Here is a 22,907-nt window from a genome sequence, read left to right as displayed (position 1 = left end):
ATTCATCCCTCGTTTTAAGGAACTAAACTAGGGCAATAGCTGTCCGGTGTTGCTGATTGCCCGTAAGCTTTAATATTAAGTCTGCAGTTGCTAATATCCACAATCACAACATGAAAGGAAGGGAAATAAAGATTGTAATTTTAATCAATCACACTATCCAGTCTAATAGTGTAAAATACCTAGTACGCTGAAAAATATACACTATAATACAGTAAATTCAACATTTTTGGTTTAAAACCAAGGCTTTCAGACTAAATCGACTGATCGAGATTTTGTCCGTTGCTTTTAAAATCCGTTAAATGGAGGTCCGTAAAACCAAGGAATACACGCATTTAATAATTATGACTAACTTCAACGAGAGTTATTTCAACCTTTGAAACATACATATGTTAAATTTTCATTGTTGACGCTTACATTCCATTTTAACTAGAGGAAAGTACGAAATCTAAAAGAAAGAAAGAAAGAAAGAAAAAAAAAAGAGAGAGAGATCCTCTGGCAATTTCTTCACAATAAAAATTAAATAGCTGAAATATGTGATACACGATTATGAACTAAACTTTTTGGCGTTATAGTTTACGAAGAGTTGTGGTCGGCCAAGACACTCTTTCGATTCACGTAGCTCTTTTTACCTCATAATGCTAGGTCAACACCGACAATATTGTGCCCAACCAATGCTCAAGCCCGAGATAATGCACACAAAAGACATCTGCTGCTTAAGAAATTCGACTAAACAAAATAGACTATTCTAAATAATAAAATTACCAAATCCAACTTACGGTGTGACTGGACAATACTGTACATCCTGACTAGAACTTGGCAGAACGCTTGACTTCCTTAACTCTAAAGCAGGAGTAGTTGCTCCAAGCGGAGGTCTCGAAGGAGATCTTTTCTGTAAACACACTCCCCCAAGAGAACATAGGAATCCTGTCATGTTGGCCCATTCATTAATTTGGTCCTGAAACAAATTGATTTAATATTATAAAACAACTTAATTATATACAGCATTTCCAACCAATACTGAGTGTAACTATTAATAGATACTATAGGATACATAACGCAAATATGAACGGTGGTTGCTCAACTGCGTACTCTTCACAAATTTCTGTATATTAATTCTACAACCAACAAAAAAGTTAATTATAGTTACCTAGAAACCAATTCCAATTTTCACACAACATGGGCAAAATTTTTAATTCAGTGGTTAGTATTTAAACTATGTATCTCTCTTTCCAAGAAGCCAATTTCATTTCAGTTGTGAAAAAAATGATCAAGTTATCCAAAATTACATTTCAGTTTAATTCACCCAACCCATATCTTCATTAAATATTCTCTCTTATATGTGGTTTCAAAATCCTCAGATAGTATTCCTTTGAACGAGTCGATTCCCAATTTACACTAATACATGACCCAGAACAGGGTAAAGCTATGTTTTTTTTTTTTTCTTTCTTAAATTTTCATTTCATTTTCTTTGGTAAGTTTCCTAACAATAAAAGGTTATGTATGAACATCATTACTTGTTTATTTACTTTATGTTATTTTATCTATTTCTATAAATAATATTTGAACGGAAACTAAATTCAAAGAAATCTGCTCATACCTCTAGTTCATGTTCCGAACTCTGATGCGAAGCTCTTCTCTTCCCCATGGTGCGATGGAAGGCTTCAATCTGTCCATCCTCAAGTTTTGCTTTTGGATAAGCAAGCAAAATCTTTGTGGACGCATCCCAATTACGGAATGTCTCTTCCCAAGCCTAAAAGAAAACATGTCATTCATATTACAGGCACAGGAATATACCAAAATATATTTTGAATTTTGGCACATTACTTTTCAAAATGAAATACCAATAAATTTACCAAAGAGAAAAATATGTAATTGAATATAAATGAATGAGAACACACTTTTAACTTATTACAACAGCAATACATTTTCAACTTATTACGAACTATTTGCTGCAACTGCATTAAACTTTCAGTTTATTTTGCATTTACGAGCACACTTACATATTGCTTTTCATATATATTGAAACAATACTTATAATTCTCTATCACGTTTGGGAACGTATGTAGTGACTAGTTTATGTTTTGTTTCTAGAACAGCCAAAGGAGTAACATTCTTTCTTCACAGTACTTTGTGACCTTTAATGAGCGCAATCGAGGTTTATTTTGCCTCTTTCATATATAAAAGATTTAAATGGTTCAATATTAGTAACAAATGATTACATATCAATAGCCCGCCTATTTCTATACCAGCCAAGTATCTTCCTAAGATTAAATGGAAACTCAAACCAAAAAAATCCGTTAATAAAAATTAACAATGTAATACTTAATGTTTACATGTTGCTTTAACGCACTCGATCCCAATATAAAACTAAACAGACAAAGAAGTAGAAGTAAAATAATAATATTTAAATGTAGCACTCACCTGTTGAACCCCATTTACACAGTGGTCAATCTTTCGAAGCAATGCCATAATTCTTCTTTGTAACGCAGCTCTCCCTAGCGAAAGGAAAAATTTAAAAATGTTATATCAACTATGAAATAAAACACATCATGGTCATCATGAATTATGACCACACAACATTTTTAATTTTACAAAAACTCGCACGATTTTATCTGAACTACGTATAAATGAGGTGAGTATATAATTTCTTTGGTTTTATTCTAGTGACACTTCTTATTTCTGTAAAGAAAAAAAAAATATTTTAGACAGGGATACTATAAATGTGCAAACTAAGTTTTGTTAAATACTGACCTTACTGAAGTCATTTAATTTTTTTAGCGTACATAGATCACTACTTTTCTCACATTGAAAGCTAAAATATTTTCTACTAATATACATCTAAAACAAATTCATTCTGTAAATGTCTATATATACTTTTGACACTTCTAAACATCATTCACATACAAAACAATGTGGTCAACATTTCACCTACCCTCAATGTGTTCCCGACAATATATCTTGGAATCCCTGCCGGCTGCATTGAAACAAGAATAGAATATACATTTAATACACGGCTAATCAGATACCACATGTATCAAAATCTCAGGATAAACACATTAGACAACTCAAGACTTAAAGAGCAGATTTTGCATAACACTGCATATTGCTCTTTTAATGACTATGTCACGTGTCACATTAGAGAAAATTCGTTTTAGAATGTTCCAACAAAAATTTGACAATCTTAAAATGAATATAAATACATATTTGAGATGTTAAGTGAAAGTTTTGAACACTAATGTACGAGGCTTGCTACATAAATTCCAAGCCTAACCAAGGAATATTAGAACTAGATATGTAATACTTTTAGACCGTATTTATTGAACCTTCCTATGATGTCATACTAAACTTGTCATTAATATCAACTTTTATTCTGTTATTTTACGTCCAGAAAGACAGAAGAGTGATCAAAGTGTGAGCAAATGAACAAATTGAAGGTGAGAGCTGTTATTGAATATCTCCACAAGAAAGGTTTAAAGTCGCAGGAGATCCACGACCACATGGTTGCTACTTTAACTGATAGTGTCCCTTCACATATCACAGTGAAGAAATGGGCAGCCGAATTTAAGAAGAGAACCTCCATTGAACATGACTCTCGATCAGGAAGGCCGTAGAATACTGACAAAGTGCATGAAATCATCACGAATGATTGGAGAATGACCATCAGGCAAATTGCTGTAACAGTGAATTTATCTATTACAATTGGCCGAATTAACAGCCAGCATCTAGAAATGAACAAGGTTTCCGCGAGATGGGTACCAAAATTTTTGACACCTGATCAAGAGCTTACCAGAGAAACATTTTAAGGGACAATCTTCATCTCTTCCGAACAAATTCAGATGCCTTTCGCACTAGATTCACAGCAGTAGATTAGACATGGCTCCACCATTACCAACCAGAGTCAAATCAAAGTTCCAAGCAGTGGAAACACCCCTCATCCCCCCTCCGAAGAATACCAAATTACTACTCTCAGCTGGAAAAGTGATTTTTTTCTTTTTTATTTGGAAGGGATAGTGATGGTGGATTATCTTTCAAAGCAGCGAACAGTGACTCGAGAGTACTATGCAGGTCTACGAGAGTTGCGTTATAATATTCGGCAGGAGTATTGTGGGAAACTGACAGCAGATGTGCTTTTCTAGCCACAAGTCAGTCATTGCAATAGTAGCAAATCACGATTGCGGCTACGAATTGGTTCCTGCCCCCCTTATTTGCCTGATTTGGCACCTTCTCACTCTCATTTCTTTCCAAAGCTCAAAAAGAAGTTGATAGGTACTTATTTTGACACTGATGATGATCATGCATGCCCGCCTTCGACGAATCATTTTTTACCAGCGGCATTAACGCATTTCATGAATGGGCAAAATGTGTTACATTTGTCAGGGATTAGTTGAAAAGCAACACCATTAATAAACTCTTTGCTGCTCCGTTCATAGGTAGGCCCAGAACTTTTGTAACAACTCTCCCATATAAAACATTTCCGTATGCAGATTTATGTATCCGTATGCTTTCTAAATCTGTGAATTCAAATATCCAAATTAATTATAACCTCAAATAACTATATAATCCCTTGTAGCATCTATAACCATGTCAATAGGTAAGTGTGGAAGAAAGATGGTTAATTCTTCTTCTTAAAAGGAATTTGTAACAAATTTCTCTACGTGAAACAAGAGGTCGTGAATGCGAGAGTGGGTGTGAGTGAGTGACTGACTGATCAACGCCCGGGCCAAACTACTTAAGCTAGAAACTTAAAATTTGGATATAGCATACGATTTGTAACAAAGGAACACTAAGTAAGAATTTTTGGAAATTTCAAGTGGATGAGGGGGCAACAGAAATGGCAATTATTATACTAAAATGTTCATATCCCCCAATACTCGAAGGTTAAAGACAAGAAATTTGGTATAAAATGAAAATAAGCCGACCGAATCTTCTCTCCAGTTCTTTAATTATTCTACGCACCAGAGAAACTATTTGTGGACCAATAGAAAACATTGCTTTGAGTGAAGCTTTAAACTCGCATAGTTTGACAGGAAAACTTCAATCTCATTCAAAATGCTGATACAGAGGAAGAATTTTAGTCTTCATGAAATTCCCAACTCTGATGTAGGCTTTACGCAAAACTTCATCAATTTACTAACAGAAATTGATACAAAACACCGACAGCGTTTGGGAGGTGATTCTTGGCACCAAAATAAGACAAAAAGTATGCACCAATCTGGATGCACAAACGCTTCTTTTCGGAGTTACAGGCTGCCGAAAGCATGAAAAATTGAAATTTAAAGGTTCATAGCTCCAAAACCATGGGATCTACCGTAGTCAGGTCAAGACTTCACTTAGGAACTAATATGTGCCCTATCCAAATATCCAGGTTTCAGAATCTTAAGGTACTTCCGCAACAACTTTTATAGAGGTAGTTTGGGGTACTTCAATTTATATGCCCGTAGCCAAAGTCCCTCTATAAAAATTGTTGTGTGAGTATCTTAGGATTCTGAAACATGGATTATTGGATAGGGCACATATTATTTCCTAAGTAAAGTCTTGACCCGACTACGGTAGGTCTCATAGTTTTGGAGCTATGGACTTTTAAAGTTCATTTTTTCATGTTTTCGGCAGCCTGTAACTCCGAAAGGAAGCATGTCTATACTTTTTGTCTTATCTTGGTGTCAAGAATCACCTCCCAAACGTTTCAGTGTTGTTTTGAAACATCCTATATATATTTATATAAACCTCTTTCTGTTATCGCTTTTAACTTATTTTGATTTATTTACTTTAAATTCCCTATTCCACCATTAAAAAATATTCAGCTCTTTGTATCACACTGCTGAAGAAATAAAGCTTAAACCACGGTCACTACTTACATCTTTACCAAGTCTTGTATTAGAAAAAGATTATATTCTCAGTGCATTTTAATACCTAGCTCTTTTTAAATATATGTTTACACACTTTAAAGGTACAATATTACCGCTCCACTACGTAGTTGAAAATTAGTTCCCTCATAACAATCTGTATGTAATATATTATACACAAATAAGTAAATAAATGTACGTAATATAATACGGAAAGTATCTCTATACTTATGGTCAGAAATTGACGCATCGTGGAAGCAATAAAAATGAGAATTATTCAAGTACAACCCATTATTACTTTATGAAATAGTACTACCACAAACAGCACAAATATGATTATCAAATTAGAAAATGAGAGTAACAGGAATATAGTTACGCGCTCGCAAGCCAGACAAGGTCATTACGTGAGATGTTCTCTATGAAGTTTCATCTTTGCTACAACATGAACGAAAGTAAGTGAATAAATACACCCTAGATTCCAAAAGAAACCGAACTTTTGAAAACAAATAGTACCACTAGTGCCATCTGTTGTAATATTTTACCGGTAGATGGCGTAGTCCCTCATTGACAACTGGTATAAATGTCATGACATTTGGATGCACGGCAACAAAGTTATTGCGTTTCAACTGTCAGTGTGTTGTGTACATCGGTCGGAAAATGAGTTTCAAACAACGAGCTGCAATTGAGTTTTGTGTTAAACTGGGTAAAACTTTTAGTGAAACGCACCAAATGCTACAAAATGCATATGGTGATGAGTGTCTATCCCGTACGCAAGTTTACGAGTGGTTCAGGCGATTCAAATCGGGTAGAGAGACGCTGGATGATGACGAAAGATCAGGCCGTCCCAGAACCGGATTATCGGAAGAAAACATCGAAAAAGTGCGTGAATTCATCAAACATAACAAAAAATCGTCGGTAAAAGTTATTGAAATGGAATTAGGCATTCCTCAAACAATTGCATACCGCATTTTGACCGAAGTTTAGGGCCTTAAGAAGGTTAAATCGCGGTTTGTACCACACAAACTCACCGAAGACCAAAAAGTTGATCGAATTGCGCATTGCAAAGACATCGTTAAAAGTGCTCGGCAGGATCGAAACTTCTTGAAATCGATTGTAACTGGTGACGAGACGTGGTGTTTTGAATATGAGCCCGAAACAAAGCGGCAAAGTGCTGAATGGAGAGCGCCGGATGAAGGAACACCCAAAAAAAAGTTGCTTGGTGAAGTAACTTGGTGAAAAAAGTTAAGGTGATGCTGATTTGTTACGATTCAAAAGGAATTATCCACAAAGAATTTGTTCAGCCCGGCCAGACAGTCACTGGAGAGTTTTACTTGGGCGTCATGAAGATTTTGCTGGCAAGAATTCGTCGTATTCGGCCCGAATATCGCGAAATCGGCAGTTGGACTCGTAATGCACCATCACGTCGTTCGCGACTTGTAACTGAATTTTTGGTCAAAAATCACATTATTCGGTTGCATCATCCGACCTTTTAACCAGATCTCAATCCGTGCGATTTCTATCTGTTCCCGAAACTGCATTTGGCGATGAAAGGAAAGTGGCACGCATCGATTGATGCCATTGAGAAGGCGACGACCGCCGTCCTAAAGACCATTTCAATAAAGGACATGGAGAAGTCGTTTGACAACTTGTTGGAGCGTGCAAATATGTGTATCGATGCAGAAGGGGAATACATTGATTAATAAAAATGATTTGTTCCAAAATGTACATTGCTTTTTTGTTTTTTTTTTTTAAACGTTCGGTTTCTTTTGGAATGGAGGGTGTAAATGCGAAGCCAACGTACAACCGCAAAGAAATTTAACCTTCACAGGTGTCGAATATTGTTTCATTATATTATTTACGTATTCAATATATTTGCAAGAGGAAAATACGAAAACACTATTATATTAATCTTCTAATATTCTGCTCTTATAATATTACGCTATGCTGCTCCGTCTCAATACACTGTTATATTCTGCTAAGGTAAAAAGTATTTAAAAAGCATGACAATTAATGATTAAACTTACCAATACTAATTGATTTAATGGAAATAAACGAGTGGGAATGTGTGGCTGATCAGGAACGGGCTGGGAAGCATGATGGTTGGCAAACTGAAGCAGTAAACCGGAAAGTCGGGTTCTATTTCCGGTCAGGAACCTTTACTTCACTTTTTGAATTTCACTGAACTTGCATTTATGGACCATATGGCGAATAGAGAAGTTGGTTTTTTGCCCTACTTTCTACAATGACACATTAATTTAGTTTCTGCCAAGAAGAAAAAGCGATTCTCCAATACGACAATATTTATAGCATTGAAATACCGAGAATTCATGCTTATCAACTGCAAATGCTTACCAGTAGTAAGAATTGTCGTAGCAGCAGCAAGTTCATGGTATACATGGTAATTTGGTAACAAGTAAGTAACAGTAACTTCGTCTGAGCCACAGCGAATATCTGCTTCTTCACACAGCAGACTGAAGCAAGACATGGCGACTAAAACTGCTTCTATGTCTATGCTCCACAGGTACATGAAAAACACAACCTGAAAGAGAAAACAATATGTACTTCCTGATTTGCTGCAATATTGTTACTACAGAGAATTAATTCCTGGAAATTTATAGAAATTTGACTTCAATCAGAGTCGAAAATATAACTAACTTTATGGCTTATGGAACCCGGAAGTTCAATGCCGCGTTCACAAAAGCTCTCTACTGACTTTTATCCTTAGCCAACTGGATCCAGTTTCTACTTTGTATTCCTATTTCTGCGAGATCCATCTTAATATTGTCCTCCCATCTGCGTCTAGGTCTTCCAAATGGCCATTTTCCGGTTTCTTCCAGTTAAGATTTTGAAAGTGTTCCTACTTTCTTCCATCCTGGCTACATGACCTGCCCACCTGAGCTTCCTAGTCTTGATGACCCTAACAATGTTGGGTAAACCGTATAAAGTAGTTTCTCGTTATGAAGTTTCCGCCACTCTCGTTTCTCTTTAGTTCGAATATTCGTCTCTGGATCTTGTTCTCAAATACATTCAATCTATATTCTTCCTTCCGAGTACGCGACCATGTTTCGCAACCATACACAACAAAGGTATGATTGTCGTTTTATATATCTTAAGCTTCAAATTCTTCGACAGAATTCGTAACAAGTGATTTTGAACTGAATAATAACACGAATTCCCTACTTTTAGTCGACATTTAATTTCTTCGTGAATATGGTTTTCGTCTGTTCATATTGATCCTAGATATTTGAAAGTATCCACTTTATCACAAGTATTATTCGATATTTTAACGCATCCATAATTTGCCGTATTACGATCCCGACGAACTTCCATGTATTTAGTTTTCTCTGCATTTACTTCTAAACTCATGTCCCTGCAAGCGTTTAATATGCCATAACTTGGTGAACCCCATTCAACTCTAGGCCCTGGTTGCTATCTTTGATTTTTCTTACAGCGTATTCCCGAACAAAGTTGAATAATAATGGCGACAACGCATCTCCATGTTTCAGGCCTTTCTGAGACGAAAATATATATGTACGAATTTTTAACCTCTCCTAGTTTTCATTGACAAAACAAGTTTGAATAACGAATTTTTAATCTTCTCTTCTATATCTATTTTATTATCCCTCAACGACGGAGAACATTTTCCTGTATTCAGGTATTCGCCCTTCCTGTAAGTTTCATTACAAGTTAGCAAACATAAATAACAAAAGTGGAGTATTAGTAAGATGTGCGTCAGAGTTGGAAGCCACATAGGGCACTTATTTGGAGATCCGTTATGGCAATCGGTCATAAATTGTTATATATATCGATAGTGGAAAACACAGGGCAGTTTTTACGTTTACAGCGGGCAAATAATAACAAGTACTCAATCATATCTGAAACTGTATTAAAATTTGTATTTTTAGATGCGTTTAAACGCTGTCCGTTGGTTTAGTGGCTAGCGCGTACGCCTTTGGTGCAGGTTGTCTTGTTTCGATTCCTGGTAGGAGAGCATAAAAAAATTAATTCAAATCATTCACTTTTATTGATTATCCGTCTTTTTGTTTTTCCTAAAGGCCATAACAGTAGTACGTTAAATTAAAAATAGTCTTTAAAATATCATTCTTAGCAAATTGAAATTCACTGAGTTTTCTTTCGTTTCTCAAATTCTCTCACATTTTTCGGTTATCTAGGTTTGCCGCCACACTTGTTTGTGCGTACTCCTAGTAGTAAGTGTACACCAATGTTTCGTCTAGTCTAGGAAAAGATATGATATATATATATATCATATCTTACACTTTGATATATATACACTTTGGAACCTTTCAAGAAAACAAACCCCTCTTCACAAAATAAACCTTACCTCTAATTTGATGTGAGCTTGTTTACAGACAGGAATCTGACTTCCGACGTTGGCATAATCTTTATGACGAAGCAAAAATGCATTCCTGCAGACCATTATTTCTCTCATCCATTTCAGAATGTCTGTGTAATTCACTATTTGATGTTGGATAAGTTTCTGTGATATTGAAAATAATACCTGAGAACTACAAAGAAAGAACAGAAATTAATGTAAGGTCACACTTGGTAGACACAAACTTCTATAGTTTTTAAGACTACTGAAATTAATAGCGTATTTTCATACCCTTAAAAAAATGTACACAAAATAAAAAATAATACTGCAATAGTACTCATAAAATATTATGATCTAAAGAATATACAGAAACACTGGATATTCGTTACTCGATTGTCGCCTAAAATTTAAAGTATGCTTTCCAGTACAAGTTCACTTTTTCGAGAGATCTAGATTCGCTTCCCGATGGGAGCTTGTGTGGTTTGGATAGCAGGTAAGTTATAAGGATTTAGGATTTTAGATTTCTGGGCTTTCGGCATCTATAGCCATTTAGCCAGTCACATATCAAGGATGACGTCCCTCCGCGAGAACACTATCCGGGGAAAAGGAAGGAAGAAGGTTAGCGACCTGGGATCTATAAGTTAGGTACCACCTCGGCATTTGCCTGGTGTGGATGAGGAAAACCCAGGGAAACCTCATTCAGGATAGCTGGCCTGAAAGAGCTTCTACATTTTTTCGATCCAGTGGCTTCACCAGGTGTTATAAGTCCACGTCTCAAACAACTTTGCAACTGAAGGGGACATAAAACTCCAATCAACCACCCAAATTCACTTCCGCTTTGGTTACACCAGAAAACATTGAAAATTGTTTACTGGTCATATCTGTTACAAATAACGAGGAAGCTTCTACCAGCAATAAGAATTAGAAGCATGACAAACCCTAATATAATTAAACGTATCAAAGAACAGACACGCTTTTCCCTCTTCATGTCTTTTTGAGCATATTAAAGAAATCATTACCATACATCTCCAATTTCATATTTCTGTCAGATCTGGGTGTACGATACCTCTAACAACCTTCCCCATGCACAGAGTACCGGATTCGAGTTGAGTTGATTTTGAGTTTAACGTCCCTTTCAGCAGCAAGGCTATATGAGACAGGACCTACTGATTAACGTGGAATCCGAACCACGTGAGCTCCCGTCGGAGGTCCCGAGTTCGATTCCAGGTGCGAAACCCTTGAATTTGAATGTATTACGATGGATCGGTTTCCACCTTAAATTGTTGGTCCCTGTCTCATATAGTCTCAAAACTCCGACAAACCTTTCTTACACTTTACTTTTATTCATTCTAAGCCTCTTCCAATCTTATTCCCTTATTTTCCACTCTTTTGTATTTCACCCTGTCATCTCCATCATCCTCATCCTTTTCCTCGGTCTTTCTCACGCCCATTTACATCTCACTTTGATGCGTAGAAACTTCTGAGGTAAATATCATTCCTTCTGTTCAACAAGCATAGTCTCACGTTTTCCCATTCTTTCTCGCACAGTCCCTTAGCCGACTGTATTCCCGATCATTTCATTTCTTACCCCATCTTTCCTAAAATTCGAATCTCATTTCCGTTGCTTGGATTCCGCACAACTCTTATTTTCGTTATTATCAGTAGCACCATAGGTTGTTATAGGTACGAAGATAATTGTATAATAATATTTTTGCTTTGTAAGGCATGTTCAATTCCATATCAAGTGTTTCACGTTTTGGTAAAATCTTCCCTTTGGTGTAATCTCCTAGTAATTTCTTCTCACTCCATCCGCCATCGCTGCTAAATTCAAATACTTGTTTCAAATTTCTTCTATTTGCAAAGTTTCCTCTCATAATTTAAAAACAAACACAACATTCAGAATTAAATTGCTCTATCAATTTAAATTTTACACAATTTCTGAAGCTTTGTTCATCGTTCGAACAGTGAACACAAATCACGAATGTCACCAAATCTTGGAACGGTTTCAATGATAATTTTCACAATGAACTCAGAAATGTTTTTCTTCCTCTTTTTTCTAACATTTTTACCTTCGAATTCTTAGCATTAATTGGGTATAGTTCCCTTCCAGCGACAACAAACTTCCCTTATTAGTGCTACGTTTTTCCCTTTTTTTTATTATCTTTTATCTTTATAATTACTTCTATATGTACAACTTTGAACAAATTAATGGAATCAAATTTCAATCTGCAGCATAATGGGATTCTCGCAGAGCCAACACTGTTCGTTATTATTTTCTTTGTTACAGAAAGCTGGAGGTTCAGTACTATTTCGACAACGTCGTATTGTAGTTCGATGTAGCTGTGGGTGAGTCTTGGTGACACTGATAGTGACGGTGTGTGTGAAGGCTCACTTTCATTTTTTGTTACTTTTTATATCTATAATGCAAGTTGGATATTAGTAATACTGAACGAAAACACTTCCCTAATAAAGAGAGAGACTGCTGCTGACTGTGATACTACCCAAAGCGCTGTAAATAAAATTCTTGACCTCAAGAGTGATATGCGTTGTTTTTCCACCTAGGATAGGGAAATGCGGTAGAAAATACGCAACAACCGCTAAGGATAGCTCTTACATGTTACGAGGTAGTGAAACTGACCCACAGAAGTGTAATTTTGACCTTGAAAAAGATCTTGCTCGTGCACAACTCCCGTTCATGACTAAACTATCCATCAACGTTTGTTGGAAGTAACCGTACGGCAAGGAGACCAATAAGAAACACCATGACCATAATAAACACCTCCAATGAAAAAACAAAAGAAAAAGAAACAGAAATTGGGCAAAAGACAACTGGAGGAAGATGCTGTTCTATAATGCGGGCCACTTTTCGATCCAAGAGGTGCAAATTTAACAGCAAATGGCGAACAAATTTCACCGAAACAAATACATCAAATAGTGAAACACCCACCAAAGACGTTGTTTTAGGGATGCTTTTCCTATAATGGGCCAGATGAACTTATTCCCATTGAAGGAAAGATGAAGCATGACAAACACATTGATGTGCTACCGTTCAGACTGAGTTCCAGAACTCAACGAACTTCAACAGGATGAATCTGCCATTTTCCAGCAAGACTTTGCATTGTGTCACATGTTAAAAAAGCCAAATAATTTTTCGAAGAGAATGTGGTAAACGTTTTGGACTGGTCTGGGAATTCACTGGATTTGAATCCGGTCGAAAATATGTGGTCTATTTGCAAGAGTAAAATCAGGACAGAGGAAAAAATGGAAATGATTTTTTTTAGTTACGTCCCACGGTTATTCCGGCTAGGCTAAAGGAGACGGTGATGATGAGAAATGAATGAAATGATGGAATGAAGAAAGTGGGAGGAAACGGGAGAACCCTGAGGAAACCTACGCACACGGTGTTCGTCCACCACAAAGTTCACTTGGCGCGAGCTGGGATCGAACCAAGGACCCCACGCACCAGAAGAGAAAGGTCTACCACTGAGCCACCGCAGCTCTCAGGAGAAAGGATTCCATAACAAAAGACGAACTTATTTCCGTTTTCAATATAATGTGGCTCCATAATGATGCACTCAGGGCTATGTGCAAAAACTTGTGGACTCAATGCAACAGAAAATACGAATGTTAATTCATGTCACAGCTGCACATTCTAAATGGTAAAACAGATATGTATATGTAAATTTGTGTTTTATGTGGATATGTTATATTATTTCTTAATATACGATTCGCAGCATAAAACGTAGCTGATTCCACTAATTTGCATAAAGGTGTAACTGTAATTATTCACTTCGAACCTCCCTTTTTTGTTCTTTTACACTTTGGAAACAATAGCCTGTTACCTGCCCAAATTATCGGATTAAGTTAAATGAAGCTTATTCTGGGTATATTTCTTACGTTAGTTGAAACTTCATTTACTTTGATGTACTATGCAACTATGAAGAATTTTAGAATATGGACTTCGTAATCAGTTTTTAAACAATTGCATTTAAAACTTTGTTTCTTTATTTTAATTTCTTTTCTGCATTCAAAGTTTGGTAACAGAATGTCTTAATAAAGCTAATGGAAAGACTCCAGTATTTTTACATCACAGAACAAATTCCACTTTATCGAACGAATATGTGAATTATAATTTACTCTCGTATGAATAGTTCATTCTCAAACCACATGATCACCATTAATCATTTTGTCAGTTACAACAATTACACAAATATTGCTGAAACTTCAAAGGAAAGAACACGATTGTTTCCCAGTTCAATAGATTTCTGAAGTCCGTTTTGAATGTGAGCACAGCTGAATCCAAAATAAATTTTTCATTATTTACAAAATACTTTTGAAAATCTTATATAAATGCATGAGTACTTCAATGATTTTTCTCAAAGAAAGAATGAAACCAACCAAAATTATACACAAGTTTTATTTAATGTTAAAATTATATTTATGTAAAATAAAATGTCCGTACATGAGAGAGGTACCAATCGATGGATCCCATTGAGCTGTACAAAATTATATGAATCCGTGTAAAACCTCATGCATAATATTTGAGAAAATCAAGAAAAACTTTTTCTTTCTATTTCAACTATGCTCCTTTTGGCGCTACTGTTGATGTGTGTTTTCCCGTACCTCCCTCAAAAGAGGAGGGAAAAGTAGCTGCGGCAGAGATGTTTCAGTTGTTGGATACGGAAGCGCTGCCACAATGAATTATTTCATGGACTTCGTTGTGCTCTATCTTGTTAGCCATTCTAAGTGGCCTGCGATCTTCACTCGTCAAGAGCAAACAACTGAATGACACTTGACACAGCTGAGGTCATTCATTTCTTTCTTCTAAGCAAAGGGAAGGTTTCCTCTGTAAGAGGGCGGCGGGGCTGGTGCTGAAGTATGTTTCACTTACTTTCCGAGGGCATACCTGAGATAGACAGGCTCTAGCAAAGTGACGGTACACAAAGGTTAAAAAAATGTGACCCAAAATTAACATTAATACTTTTTGTTAACCTATAATATAGTGGGAAGATGACCCATAATACGAATCGATAGTGACATCGAACTGAAGAAAATTACATGTTTGAGGACAAATTATCATGCATGGTTTCCGAGAAAATCAAGAAACACTAATTCTTACGGCGCTAAAAAGTAAGTCGTTGGTTCCCAGTAATAATTGATAATTTACATTCTACTGGAATAGATTATTATTTTTTTTTAATATATTTATGTTCTGTACAAGGGTTGTTAAATAACTTCTAAGCCTAACCAAGAAATATTAAAATTAGACATTAACACTTTTAGGCCGTATTTATTGAACCTTCCTATGATGTTATACCACATTTTGTATTAATATCGTCTTTTATTCTCTTGTTACAGGTTCAGAAAGACAGAAGAGTGAGCAAAGTGTGATCAAATGGAGGAACTGAAAGCGAGAGCTGTTATTGAACTTTCTCCTCAAGAAAGGTTTAAAGCCGCAGATCCACGACCACATGGTTGCTACTTTAAGTTATAGTGTCCCTTCATATGCCACAGCGTCCATTGCCACTGCCCAGTGAAGAAATGGGCAGCCGAATATAAAGAGGGCGAGAACCTCCATTGAAGATGATTTTTGATCAGGAAGGCCCGTGGAACACTCATGAAGTGCACGAAATCATCATGAATGATCGGCGAATGACCACCAGGCATAGATAGTAAACTTTATCAATGGAAGAGTATACCGAATTAACACCCAGCATCTGGGTATGAGTTAAGTTTCCGCGACGTGGGTGTCAAAACTTTTGACACTTGATCAAAAGCTCACCAGAGCAAGATTTCAAGGGACAATATTCATCCCTTCCGGAAAAATCCAGATGCCTTTCGCACTCGATTCTTAACAGTAGACGAGACCTAAATCCACCGTTACCAACCAGAGTCCAAACAAAGTTTTAGGCAATGGAAACACCCCTCACTCCCCTTCAGAAGAAGGCCAAGTCAGTGCCCTCAGCTACAAAAGTTACGACTACAGTTCTCTGGAATTCGGAAGGGATAGTGATGGTGGATTATCTTCTAAAGGGGGCGAACAGTGACTGGAAAGTACTATGAAGGTTTCCTACGACAGCTGCGTGATAATATTCGGCAGAAGTCTCATGGCGAACTGACAGCAGATGTGCTTCTTCATTAACACAATGACCCTAGCTGCAACTCAGTCATCGCATGGCAGCAATTTACGACTGCGGCTACTGATTGATCCCCCACTTACTTTATTCGTCTGATTTGGCACCTTATGACTTTCAACTGTTTTCAGAGCTCAAAAAGAAGTTGGAAGGTACTCATTTTGACACTGATGATGACGTGATGCATGTTGTAGATGAAATATTTTGCACGAGGCAAAATGTGTTGACTTGTCAAGAGACTATGTTAATAAAAGCAATACCATCCATAAACTCTCTGCTGCTCCGCTCATAGGTAGGCTTAGAAATTTTGCAACAACATTCGTATAGTAAGACTATATATAAACATTCGTATATGTATAAAATACACTATTAAGTAGAAGACTGTCTATGTATTATTTATTCTCTCCTATGGTGAAACACATACTACTTGTAATAGTAATATTCAGATAAATAACTACTAAAAATTCTTTGTTTCTTAACCAGTTGCGGAAAACAAGATATAAAACGAGACCACCGAAACAAAACGATATACAATGCAACGTTATCAGCAGCGTATTCTATATTTCAGGCTTCGCATACAGTTGATAGCTAAATTTCTTTTTTATGTGCCATATATAATGTTTACTTAGCTAACTTCCCATAAATACACTAAACAAATCTGTACATTTTGAGCAAACATTTACTTATTGCCTGGATAAAAAAAGAAAATAATATAGGTAAAATTATATTATTATAAAGGTATGATACCAAAGGATTTCATAGTAACTGTTAAATCATAAAAAAATTATGTTTACGCAGTATGCTGCTACCTAATACGATAAGAAAAGTCCTACTGAATACCGGTAACTCATTCTCACTGATTACTACTGTTTATACAAAAGTACATGGTAGTATTACTTTACCTAACATCCCAGAAAGTATTAATAGGTGCTTCTGGGTTCCACATCTCGATCTTGGCTGGATGGTGCAACACAAGAAGAGCCTCCATCGCCTCTTGAGCTACATCGGGCATTGTAGGTTGATGCACTAACGATACCAGTCCGTTGATTAGTTCAAGCGTTGAACTCTGAATCTCATGACCAGCTTTCCCCTGATTCTGTTCAGCACACAAAAATTGTCTTATGAAACTAATTATTTAAAACAAAAAATTACTATATTTAACTGATTTTATATTATTCAACGGAAGAAGGAAAAATGCTACAACAGGAACTTCCGTTCAACAAACATGTTGAGGTAAAACTTATGATTCTTGAACATCATTTGCTAGCACAAAAAACAGCGCTAATTTCATGTTTCACTTATCTGCTTTTATAAAACCAATATAAAAATAAAGATAATACAGATAATTTTTAGGTTCATACACATACACAAACAAAAGTTATTTATCGTAAAAGGAACCAATAACCTCACAACTACTTTAAGAATAAAATATCTCAAGTGATGAAAATTGTTTAAATTGAATCAATTTTATCATTCATTTGATAAATATCAATGACTCTTTTCAGTTCGAGGTTAACAATTACGGAAGAAGTCCAGATACGTTACTTACATTTAACATGAGCATGGGGTCAGCATGAATCAGTTTCACCATCCAAAGCAAGAGATTCTTATGACCAGGCCATTCTTCTCCGCGCTCTTTGAACTTTGACACACTATCCTTGCCTTTTAGAGTGAGACTCTGTAAAGAACCAGGAAAGAAAACTGTACCTTAATGCTGAAAATTAATTTGTATTTTCTTTAATTATCATTCAGGAAGCCCAGAAGTTAAATATCGTAGAAAATAAGACCATTTTTCATTAACCATATACATGAAAGGGATTAAGTCGAGTGACGCTTCGCATCAATAAGTCCATATATTCAAAGATTTAATTCGATGCAGTATTCAGTAAGTGTTCCAGATAACAATAATCCCAACTACTGAGAAAACTAAACTGACGCATCATTATTAAATTAAAACTCACGAATGCATCTAAATTTTTACGCGAGCTGAAATTTTCAATAGAAATCGCTCGACCTTCTTCAGAGTCGTATTAATTTATATACACACAATGCTGTTTTAATCACATCTCATGGCTTCAATTATATAATGAAATATAATTTTAGGTATGGTTAAGCTTGCCTGTAACATTCTGGAAATAAAATACATAAACCATACTCTGATAAATATTATAGCATCAAATACACTAATGTTTCTGTTAAATTACTGATTGGGGCTTGAATTATATTTTGAAGAAATTTTTACAGGTATAGTTGAGCTTGCATATAACATGTTGAATAAACTAAAAGGCTTACAATAATCAGATCAGCTTTAAATACACAACTAACTTATCACTTTCACTGATAGTGCACAATATTATTATGTTCTACTTCTAACTTTCTGAATATTTACTTTATTCAGCATGTTATCGCTAAGCATCTTCAAAATATAATTGAAGCTCCAATATAGAGTTCCCACTTATTTGACATGTACGAATTCCCTCACATTTCGAGTTTTCCAGGTCACGTCTATAGATAATGTAAAGCAGCTACTATATTTTTCCCGACTAGCAATTCCTCATTTGTTATCAATGTACTGTCAGAAACAGTATTAAGTATAGGTTGAAAGTATAAGAAATTATAGCTTCAACCTATACTTAATATTGTTTCTGACTTTACATATATATATAGTATATGTGTAGGTAGAGAAGGCTAGCAAAATAAAATAATTTACTTCATTAAATGTTCCCTATCAAACAGCTGGGTAAGGCAAAATACAGAAATGAGTTCCGACAAGTAAAAATTCGAAAATTCCCTGATTTCTCCAGAACTCTTTACGAGTAGGCTGAATTCCTCGACTTCTTCATGTTTTCCAGATCGGTGAGAACCCTGCAATAAGTGACTGAACAGGAACATTAGAGTATTTGAAGCTATTAGATATCCCTCATGGTATAGTGTATGTATTTTGTTTTCAGGATATTTCAGGCATGCTTAACCGTACCAAAATGATTTTTTGTTATGCCGGATACATCAGAAAATATATACACACTTTGAACTGTCACAGAAAATTTATTTTCTAACCTACAAGATTAAACTTCTCGGAAAAAGCTGCAGCCCAATTTGACAAATAAATGTACGTACTTCCTGATCAAACTGAATGTTTCAAATGGTGGTTAAAGAAAATATTCAAAGTAATAGCCTTCAAAATCGATACATTTTTCAGTGCGAGTCACGAATGCTTCCGTACTTCGCACCAAAGGTTTCAATGGGTTTTCAGTGCACATAGTTTGAATCTCATCCTAAAGTGTGTCTAGGTTGCGTAGTTTACGACTGTGGCCCTCATTTATTACTGTGCCCCATTAAAAATCAAACTGCGTGAGGTCTAGACACATCACATGTCTGTAGGTTTTCTTGGGTACTCCCATTTCCTCCCTCTTTATCATTACACCAATTCTTCCATCATCATTCACTTCCCTTACTAATCAGTCTCCCTTAGCTCAAAGGGCATAATCATCGGATTTAATTTCATTTGGAGAGAGTGTAGGAAACTCGATTGGTTCCCTATGTCCTATCCACTAGCTTGGTACATTTTATCCAGGTATGCTCGCACATCCCTATGATAGTGCGGCGTGGTGTCATTTTGATGCTAACAAAACCTGTCATTCCGCACATCGCACGAATGGCAGGGAAAATGGAATAAGTAAGCATTGTTAGATCTCACCTCCAGTTACAGCACCGTCAAAATGGGCACGCCCAATGGCTTTCATAGAAGGCAAACTACACCACATTTACACCAGGCAAATTTACAGTCTTTTCCAGAATAATGTGGGTATTATCTTCAACCCGATACACAAAATTATACTTACTGACAGTTCCATTAAGTTTGAACTGTGCTTCATTTAACCAAACAATGCTATCAGTTAATCTTGGTTCACTTGTAATCATCTGAACTCATTCGTAAAATTATATACGGCGATCTAGGTTGTCATTTAGCTCTTGCACTAGCCTTGGAATGTACACTTGTAGCTTACCTGTCTTCAATAGTGTACATATTACTAGCTCGCGCGTGATCTTGCCTTGAAAATTAATGTAGTGAACGCTGAAACTTTTCCAGCACAAACTGAGGATTCAGCATTTGTAGCCGTGCGACGTAATCCTGATCGGCCTTTCTGCACATCACACACTGTTTTACAAACCTCGAATATGTCTCGCAGACTTATAATTATTACCATTGAAAGTGGAGCAGTTCCATGCATCTGGCATATTAGAAGCCATGAGATGTGGTAGGAACAACAGTGAGTGTTTATGTAAATAAATGCCACTGACAAAGATGGGAGTTCACATTGAAAATTCTGACAAGAAATTCGATGTATTTTCATGAGTTTAATTCAAAAGTATAAATAACACAAGTCTTCTTTAGGTTCATAAGTGTTAAGTGTTAAGGCCATATATTTTTCTTTAGAAGTCATTCAAGGGTGTAAAAGGATTCAGATATCAACTAGCATCTGAAAAACAGACCCCCAGAAGACTGCAGAAAAGCAAGCTACAATTATAGTTTGGAATAATTAGTACTAACCACCAAGGTAAGAAATTATTATTTTTATTATTAATCTAAAAGGTAGCAGAACATTTTTTTTTTTTTTTTTTCTAAATAACCGCGTAGAAAAGCCAACTTACTGCCTTATGGTTATAACAGAAACAATGTATGAATACATCTAGAACATTTTTTTTCTTTCTTTTTTTTTCAATAGAAAGAAATTGGTTTTCTACATCCAATCTTCGTCTTTCAATTATTGCAATGGCGACACAATACAACTAAATACTCAAAATTGTTACACGTCTATAAATCAGTAGGTTCCAAACAAAGCTTTAAGAAGAGTTATTAGTTTCTTAATATTCATGTTAACGCTTTCATCGTCTTTGTATCAATTACGAGAAACTAAAAAGAAGTCACGGTGAGTGTAAAAAAACATACATCAATGACAATGATGACACAACGAAGTATTTGATACCCTCTGGGTACTAAAATTGCTTTTATATTATGTTTGCTAATAGCGAGACTAATATCGGTATTTGTATTACAAAATGCAAATAACGAACTTAAAACTCATAGAAAAATAAAACTATTATAAACACTGCCAGACTTTTTTTTTTTAAAACTTTAAATATCATTTTATCCGCAACTATAGAGGAATGTGTGATAAAAATGAAAATTGTTTCTTTCATTTTTCACAACACTTACCTGTATCATGCGCAATGGTGTATGGGAATTATAGCCTTGTGTAACTTTATTCAAAGTATCTGTAAACATCGACCTCAATTCTGACGATTTATTATAAACAAGATCAATTTGAGGCCACCAGCCCAATCTCGGTTGAGTTATTATCCTAGATGATGACAGAAATTAAGAGTAAATTACTAACAGCTTCTCAGCACTTGAAATACGTATACACAAATCTATAGTAATTTTCAGTGTTTATATACTGCAACATGGGAAGTCAATCATGTACAATTTATAATGCACTGTGGGCGGGACATAATAAAAGCCATACCTAGGAGCAATTTTCCACTTTCCTCTCCCACCTAAGGCGATGATTCACTAAATGTTTGTACGTCATGCATTTTCTGAATCGTTGTTGAATGCTGGATATCCTGCTTCTAAACAAAAAGTTGACTACTTACCAATGAATCCTCTTTTGGAAAGCCTAAATATTTTACAAACGTTCCGGAACTCAAAGGTGGTTCCGTCCTCGTGGCAAGATGAAATTAAAACAACCAAAACGGTTACAAGTTGGGTACTTTAGAAAAGTGGTTTGATCAAACACGTAGATCGGTGAAAGCCCCCTCCCTCCCCACCCCCAAAAAAAGTTATTTCCAAAGAAGGAAAAACTTGGATAGGGCAAACTGGCAACATTGATGGAATTTGGTTACCTACCTTTGATGCATATTTTGGATCTGACAATAGTGACGTAACATCGACACCGGGCTTCCTTCGATTCAGTTCACACTCCTTTTGCACTTCGCTCTGCTTGTGATATTTCAGGATCCATTCTTTACGTTACATTAATTTATTTAGTGGTATGTATTCCTTGTTTTACACGTTTTAAATCCTATCCGTTAATCTTTTTCGCCTTGCCACTGAGGACGGAACCAGCTTTGAATTCCGAAATGTTTGAAAAATCTGACAACAGTGGCGTAACATAGACACCGCATTCTCTTTGATTCAGTTCATTCCTTTTTCACTCTGCTCTGCTCATTTCTGGATCCATTTTGTACGTTACTTTTATTTAGTGGTATGTATTCCTTGTTTTACTCCTTTTATCTCCGCTTTAATCCTTTTCACCTTGACACTGAGGAAGAAACCAGCTGTGAGTTCCAAAACGTCAAAAAAGTGTTTAAACTTTCCAAGGGAGGATTCATTGGTAAGTAGCCAATTTTTTGCCAGTTTATACTCATCATTTACTTTTCTTTCTTTCTTTCTTTACAAAATCACTGCATGCACGAGAATTGAATTACACTGTCTTTCTGTAAGATATAATATTGAGGAATGACGTCCAAAGTAACTATTATCATCACTATTCACTTACAGATGCTATGGGACATATATTGAATAATGAAAAG

At 35.9% G+C, this 22,907-nt stretch overlaps 1 protein-coding gene across 4 annotated transcripts in view; it reads right to left on the bottom strand.

The window, feature by feature from the left end:
* Positions 1-22,907, bottom strand: part of Nf1 (neurofibromin 1) — a 234,845-nt gene that overhangs the window by 165,815 nt on the left and 46,123 nt on the right. For 3 of the 4 annotated variants that reach the window (XM_081765704.1, XM_081765708.1, XM_081765706.1), the window contains exons 10-18: positions 21,529-21,673; positions 17,860-17,988; positions 17,213-17,406; positions 10,186-10,369; positions 8,196-8,382; positions 2,933-2,974; positions 2,422-2,495; positions 1,598-1,750; positions 777-955 (exon numbers count right to left, since the gene is read on the bottom strand). In XM_081765704.1, the coding sequence (XP_081621830.1) occupies positions 777-955; positions 1,598-1,750; positions 2,422-2,495; positions 2,933-2,974; positions 8,196-8,382; positions 10,186-10,369; positions 17,213-17,406; positions 17,860-17,988; positions 21,529-21,673 (1,287 nt within the window). The remainder of the gene's footprint in view (positions 1-776; positions 956-1,597; positions 1,751-2,421; positions 2,496-2,932; positions 2,975-8,195; positions 8,383-10,185; positions 10,370-17,212; positions 17,407-17,859; positions 17,989-21,528; positions 21,674-22,907) is intronic. The other variant, XM_081765707.1, reaches the window with a different exon arrangement.

This window comes from Thermobia domestica, chromosome 7 (assembly GCF_964235325.1).
Source record: "Thermobia domestica chromosome 7, izTheDome1.hap1.1, whole genome shotgun sequence".
Classification (NCBI taxonomy): Eukaryota; Metazoa; Arthropoda; class Insecta; order Zygentoma; family Lepismatidae; genus Thermobia; species Thermobia domestica.
The sequence above is the reverse complement of the archived record's forward strand: the minus strand, read 5'-3'. Positions and strand labels throughout refer to the sequence as shown.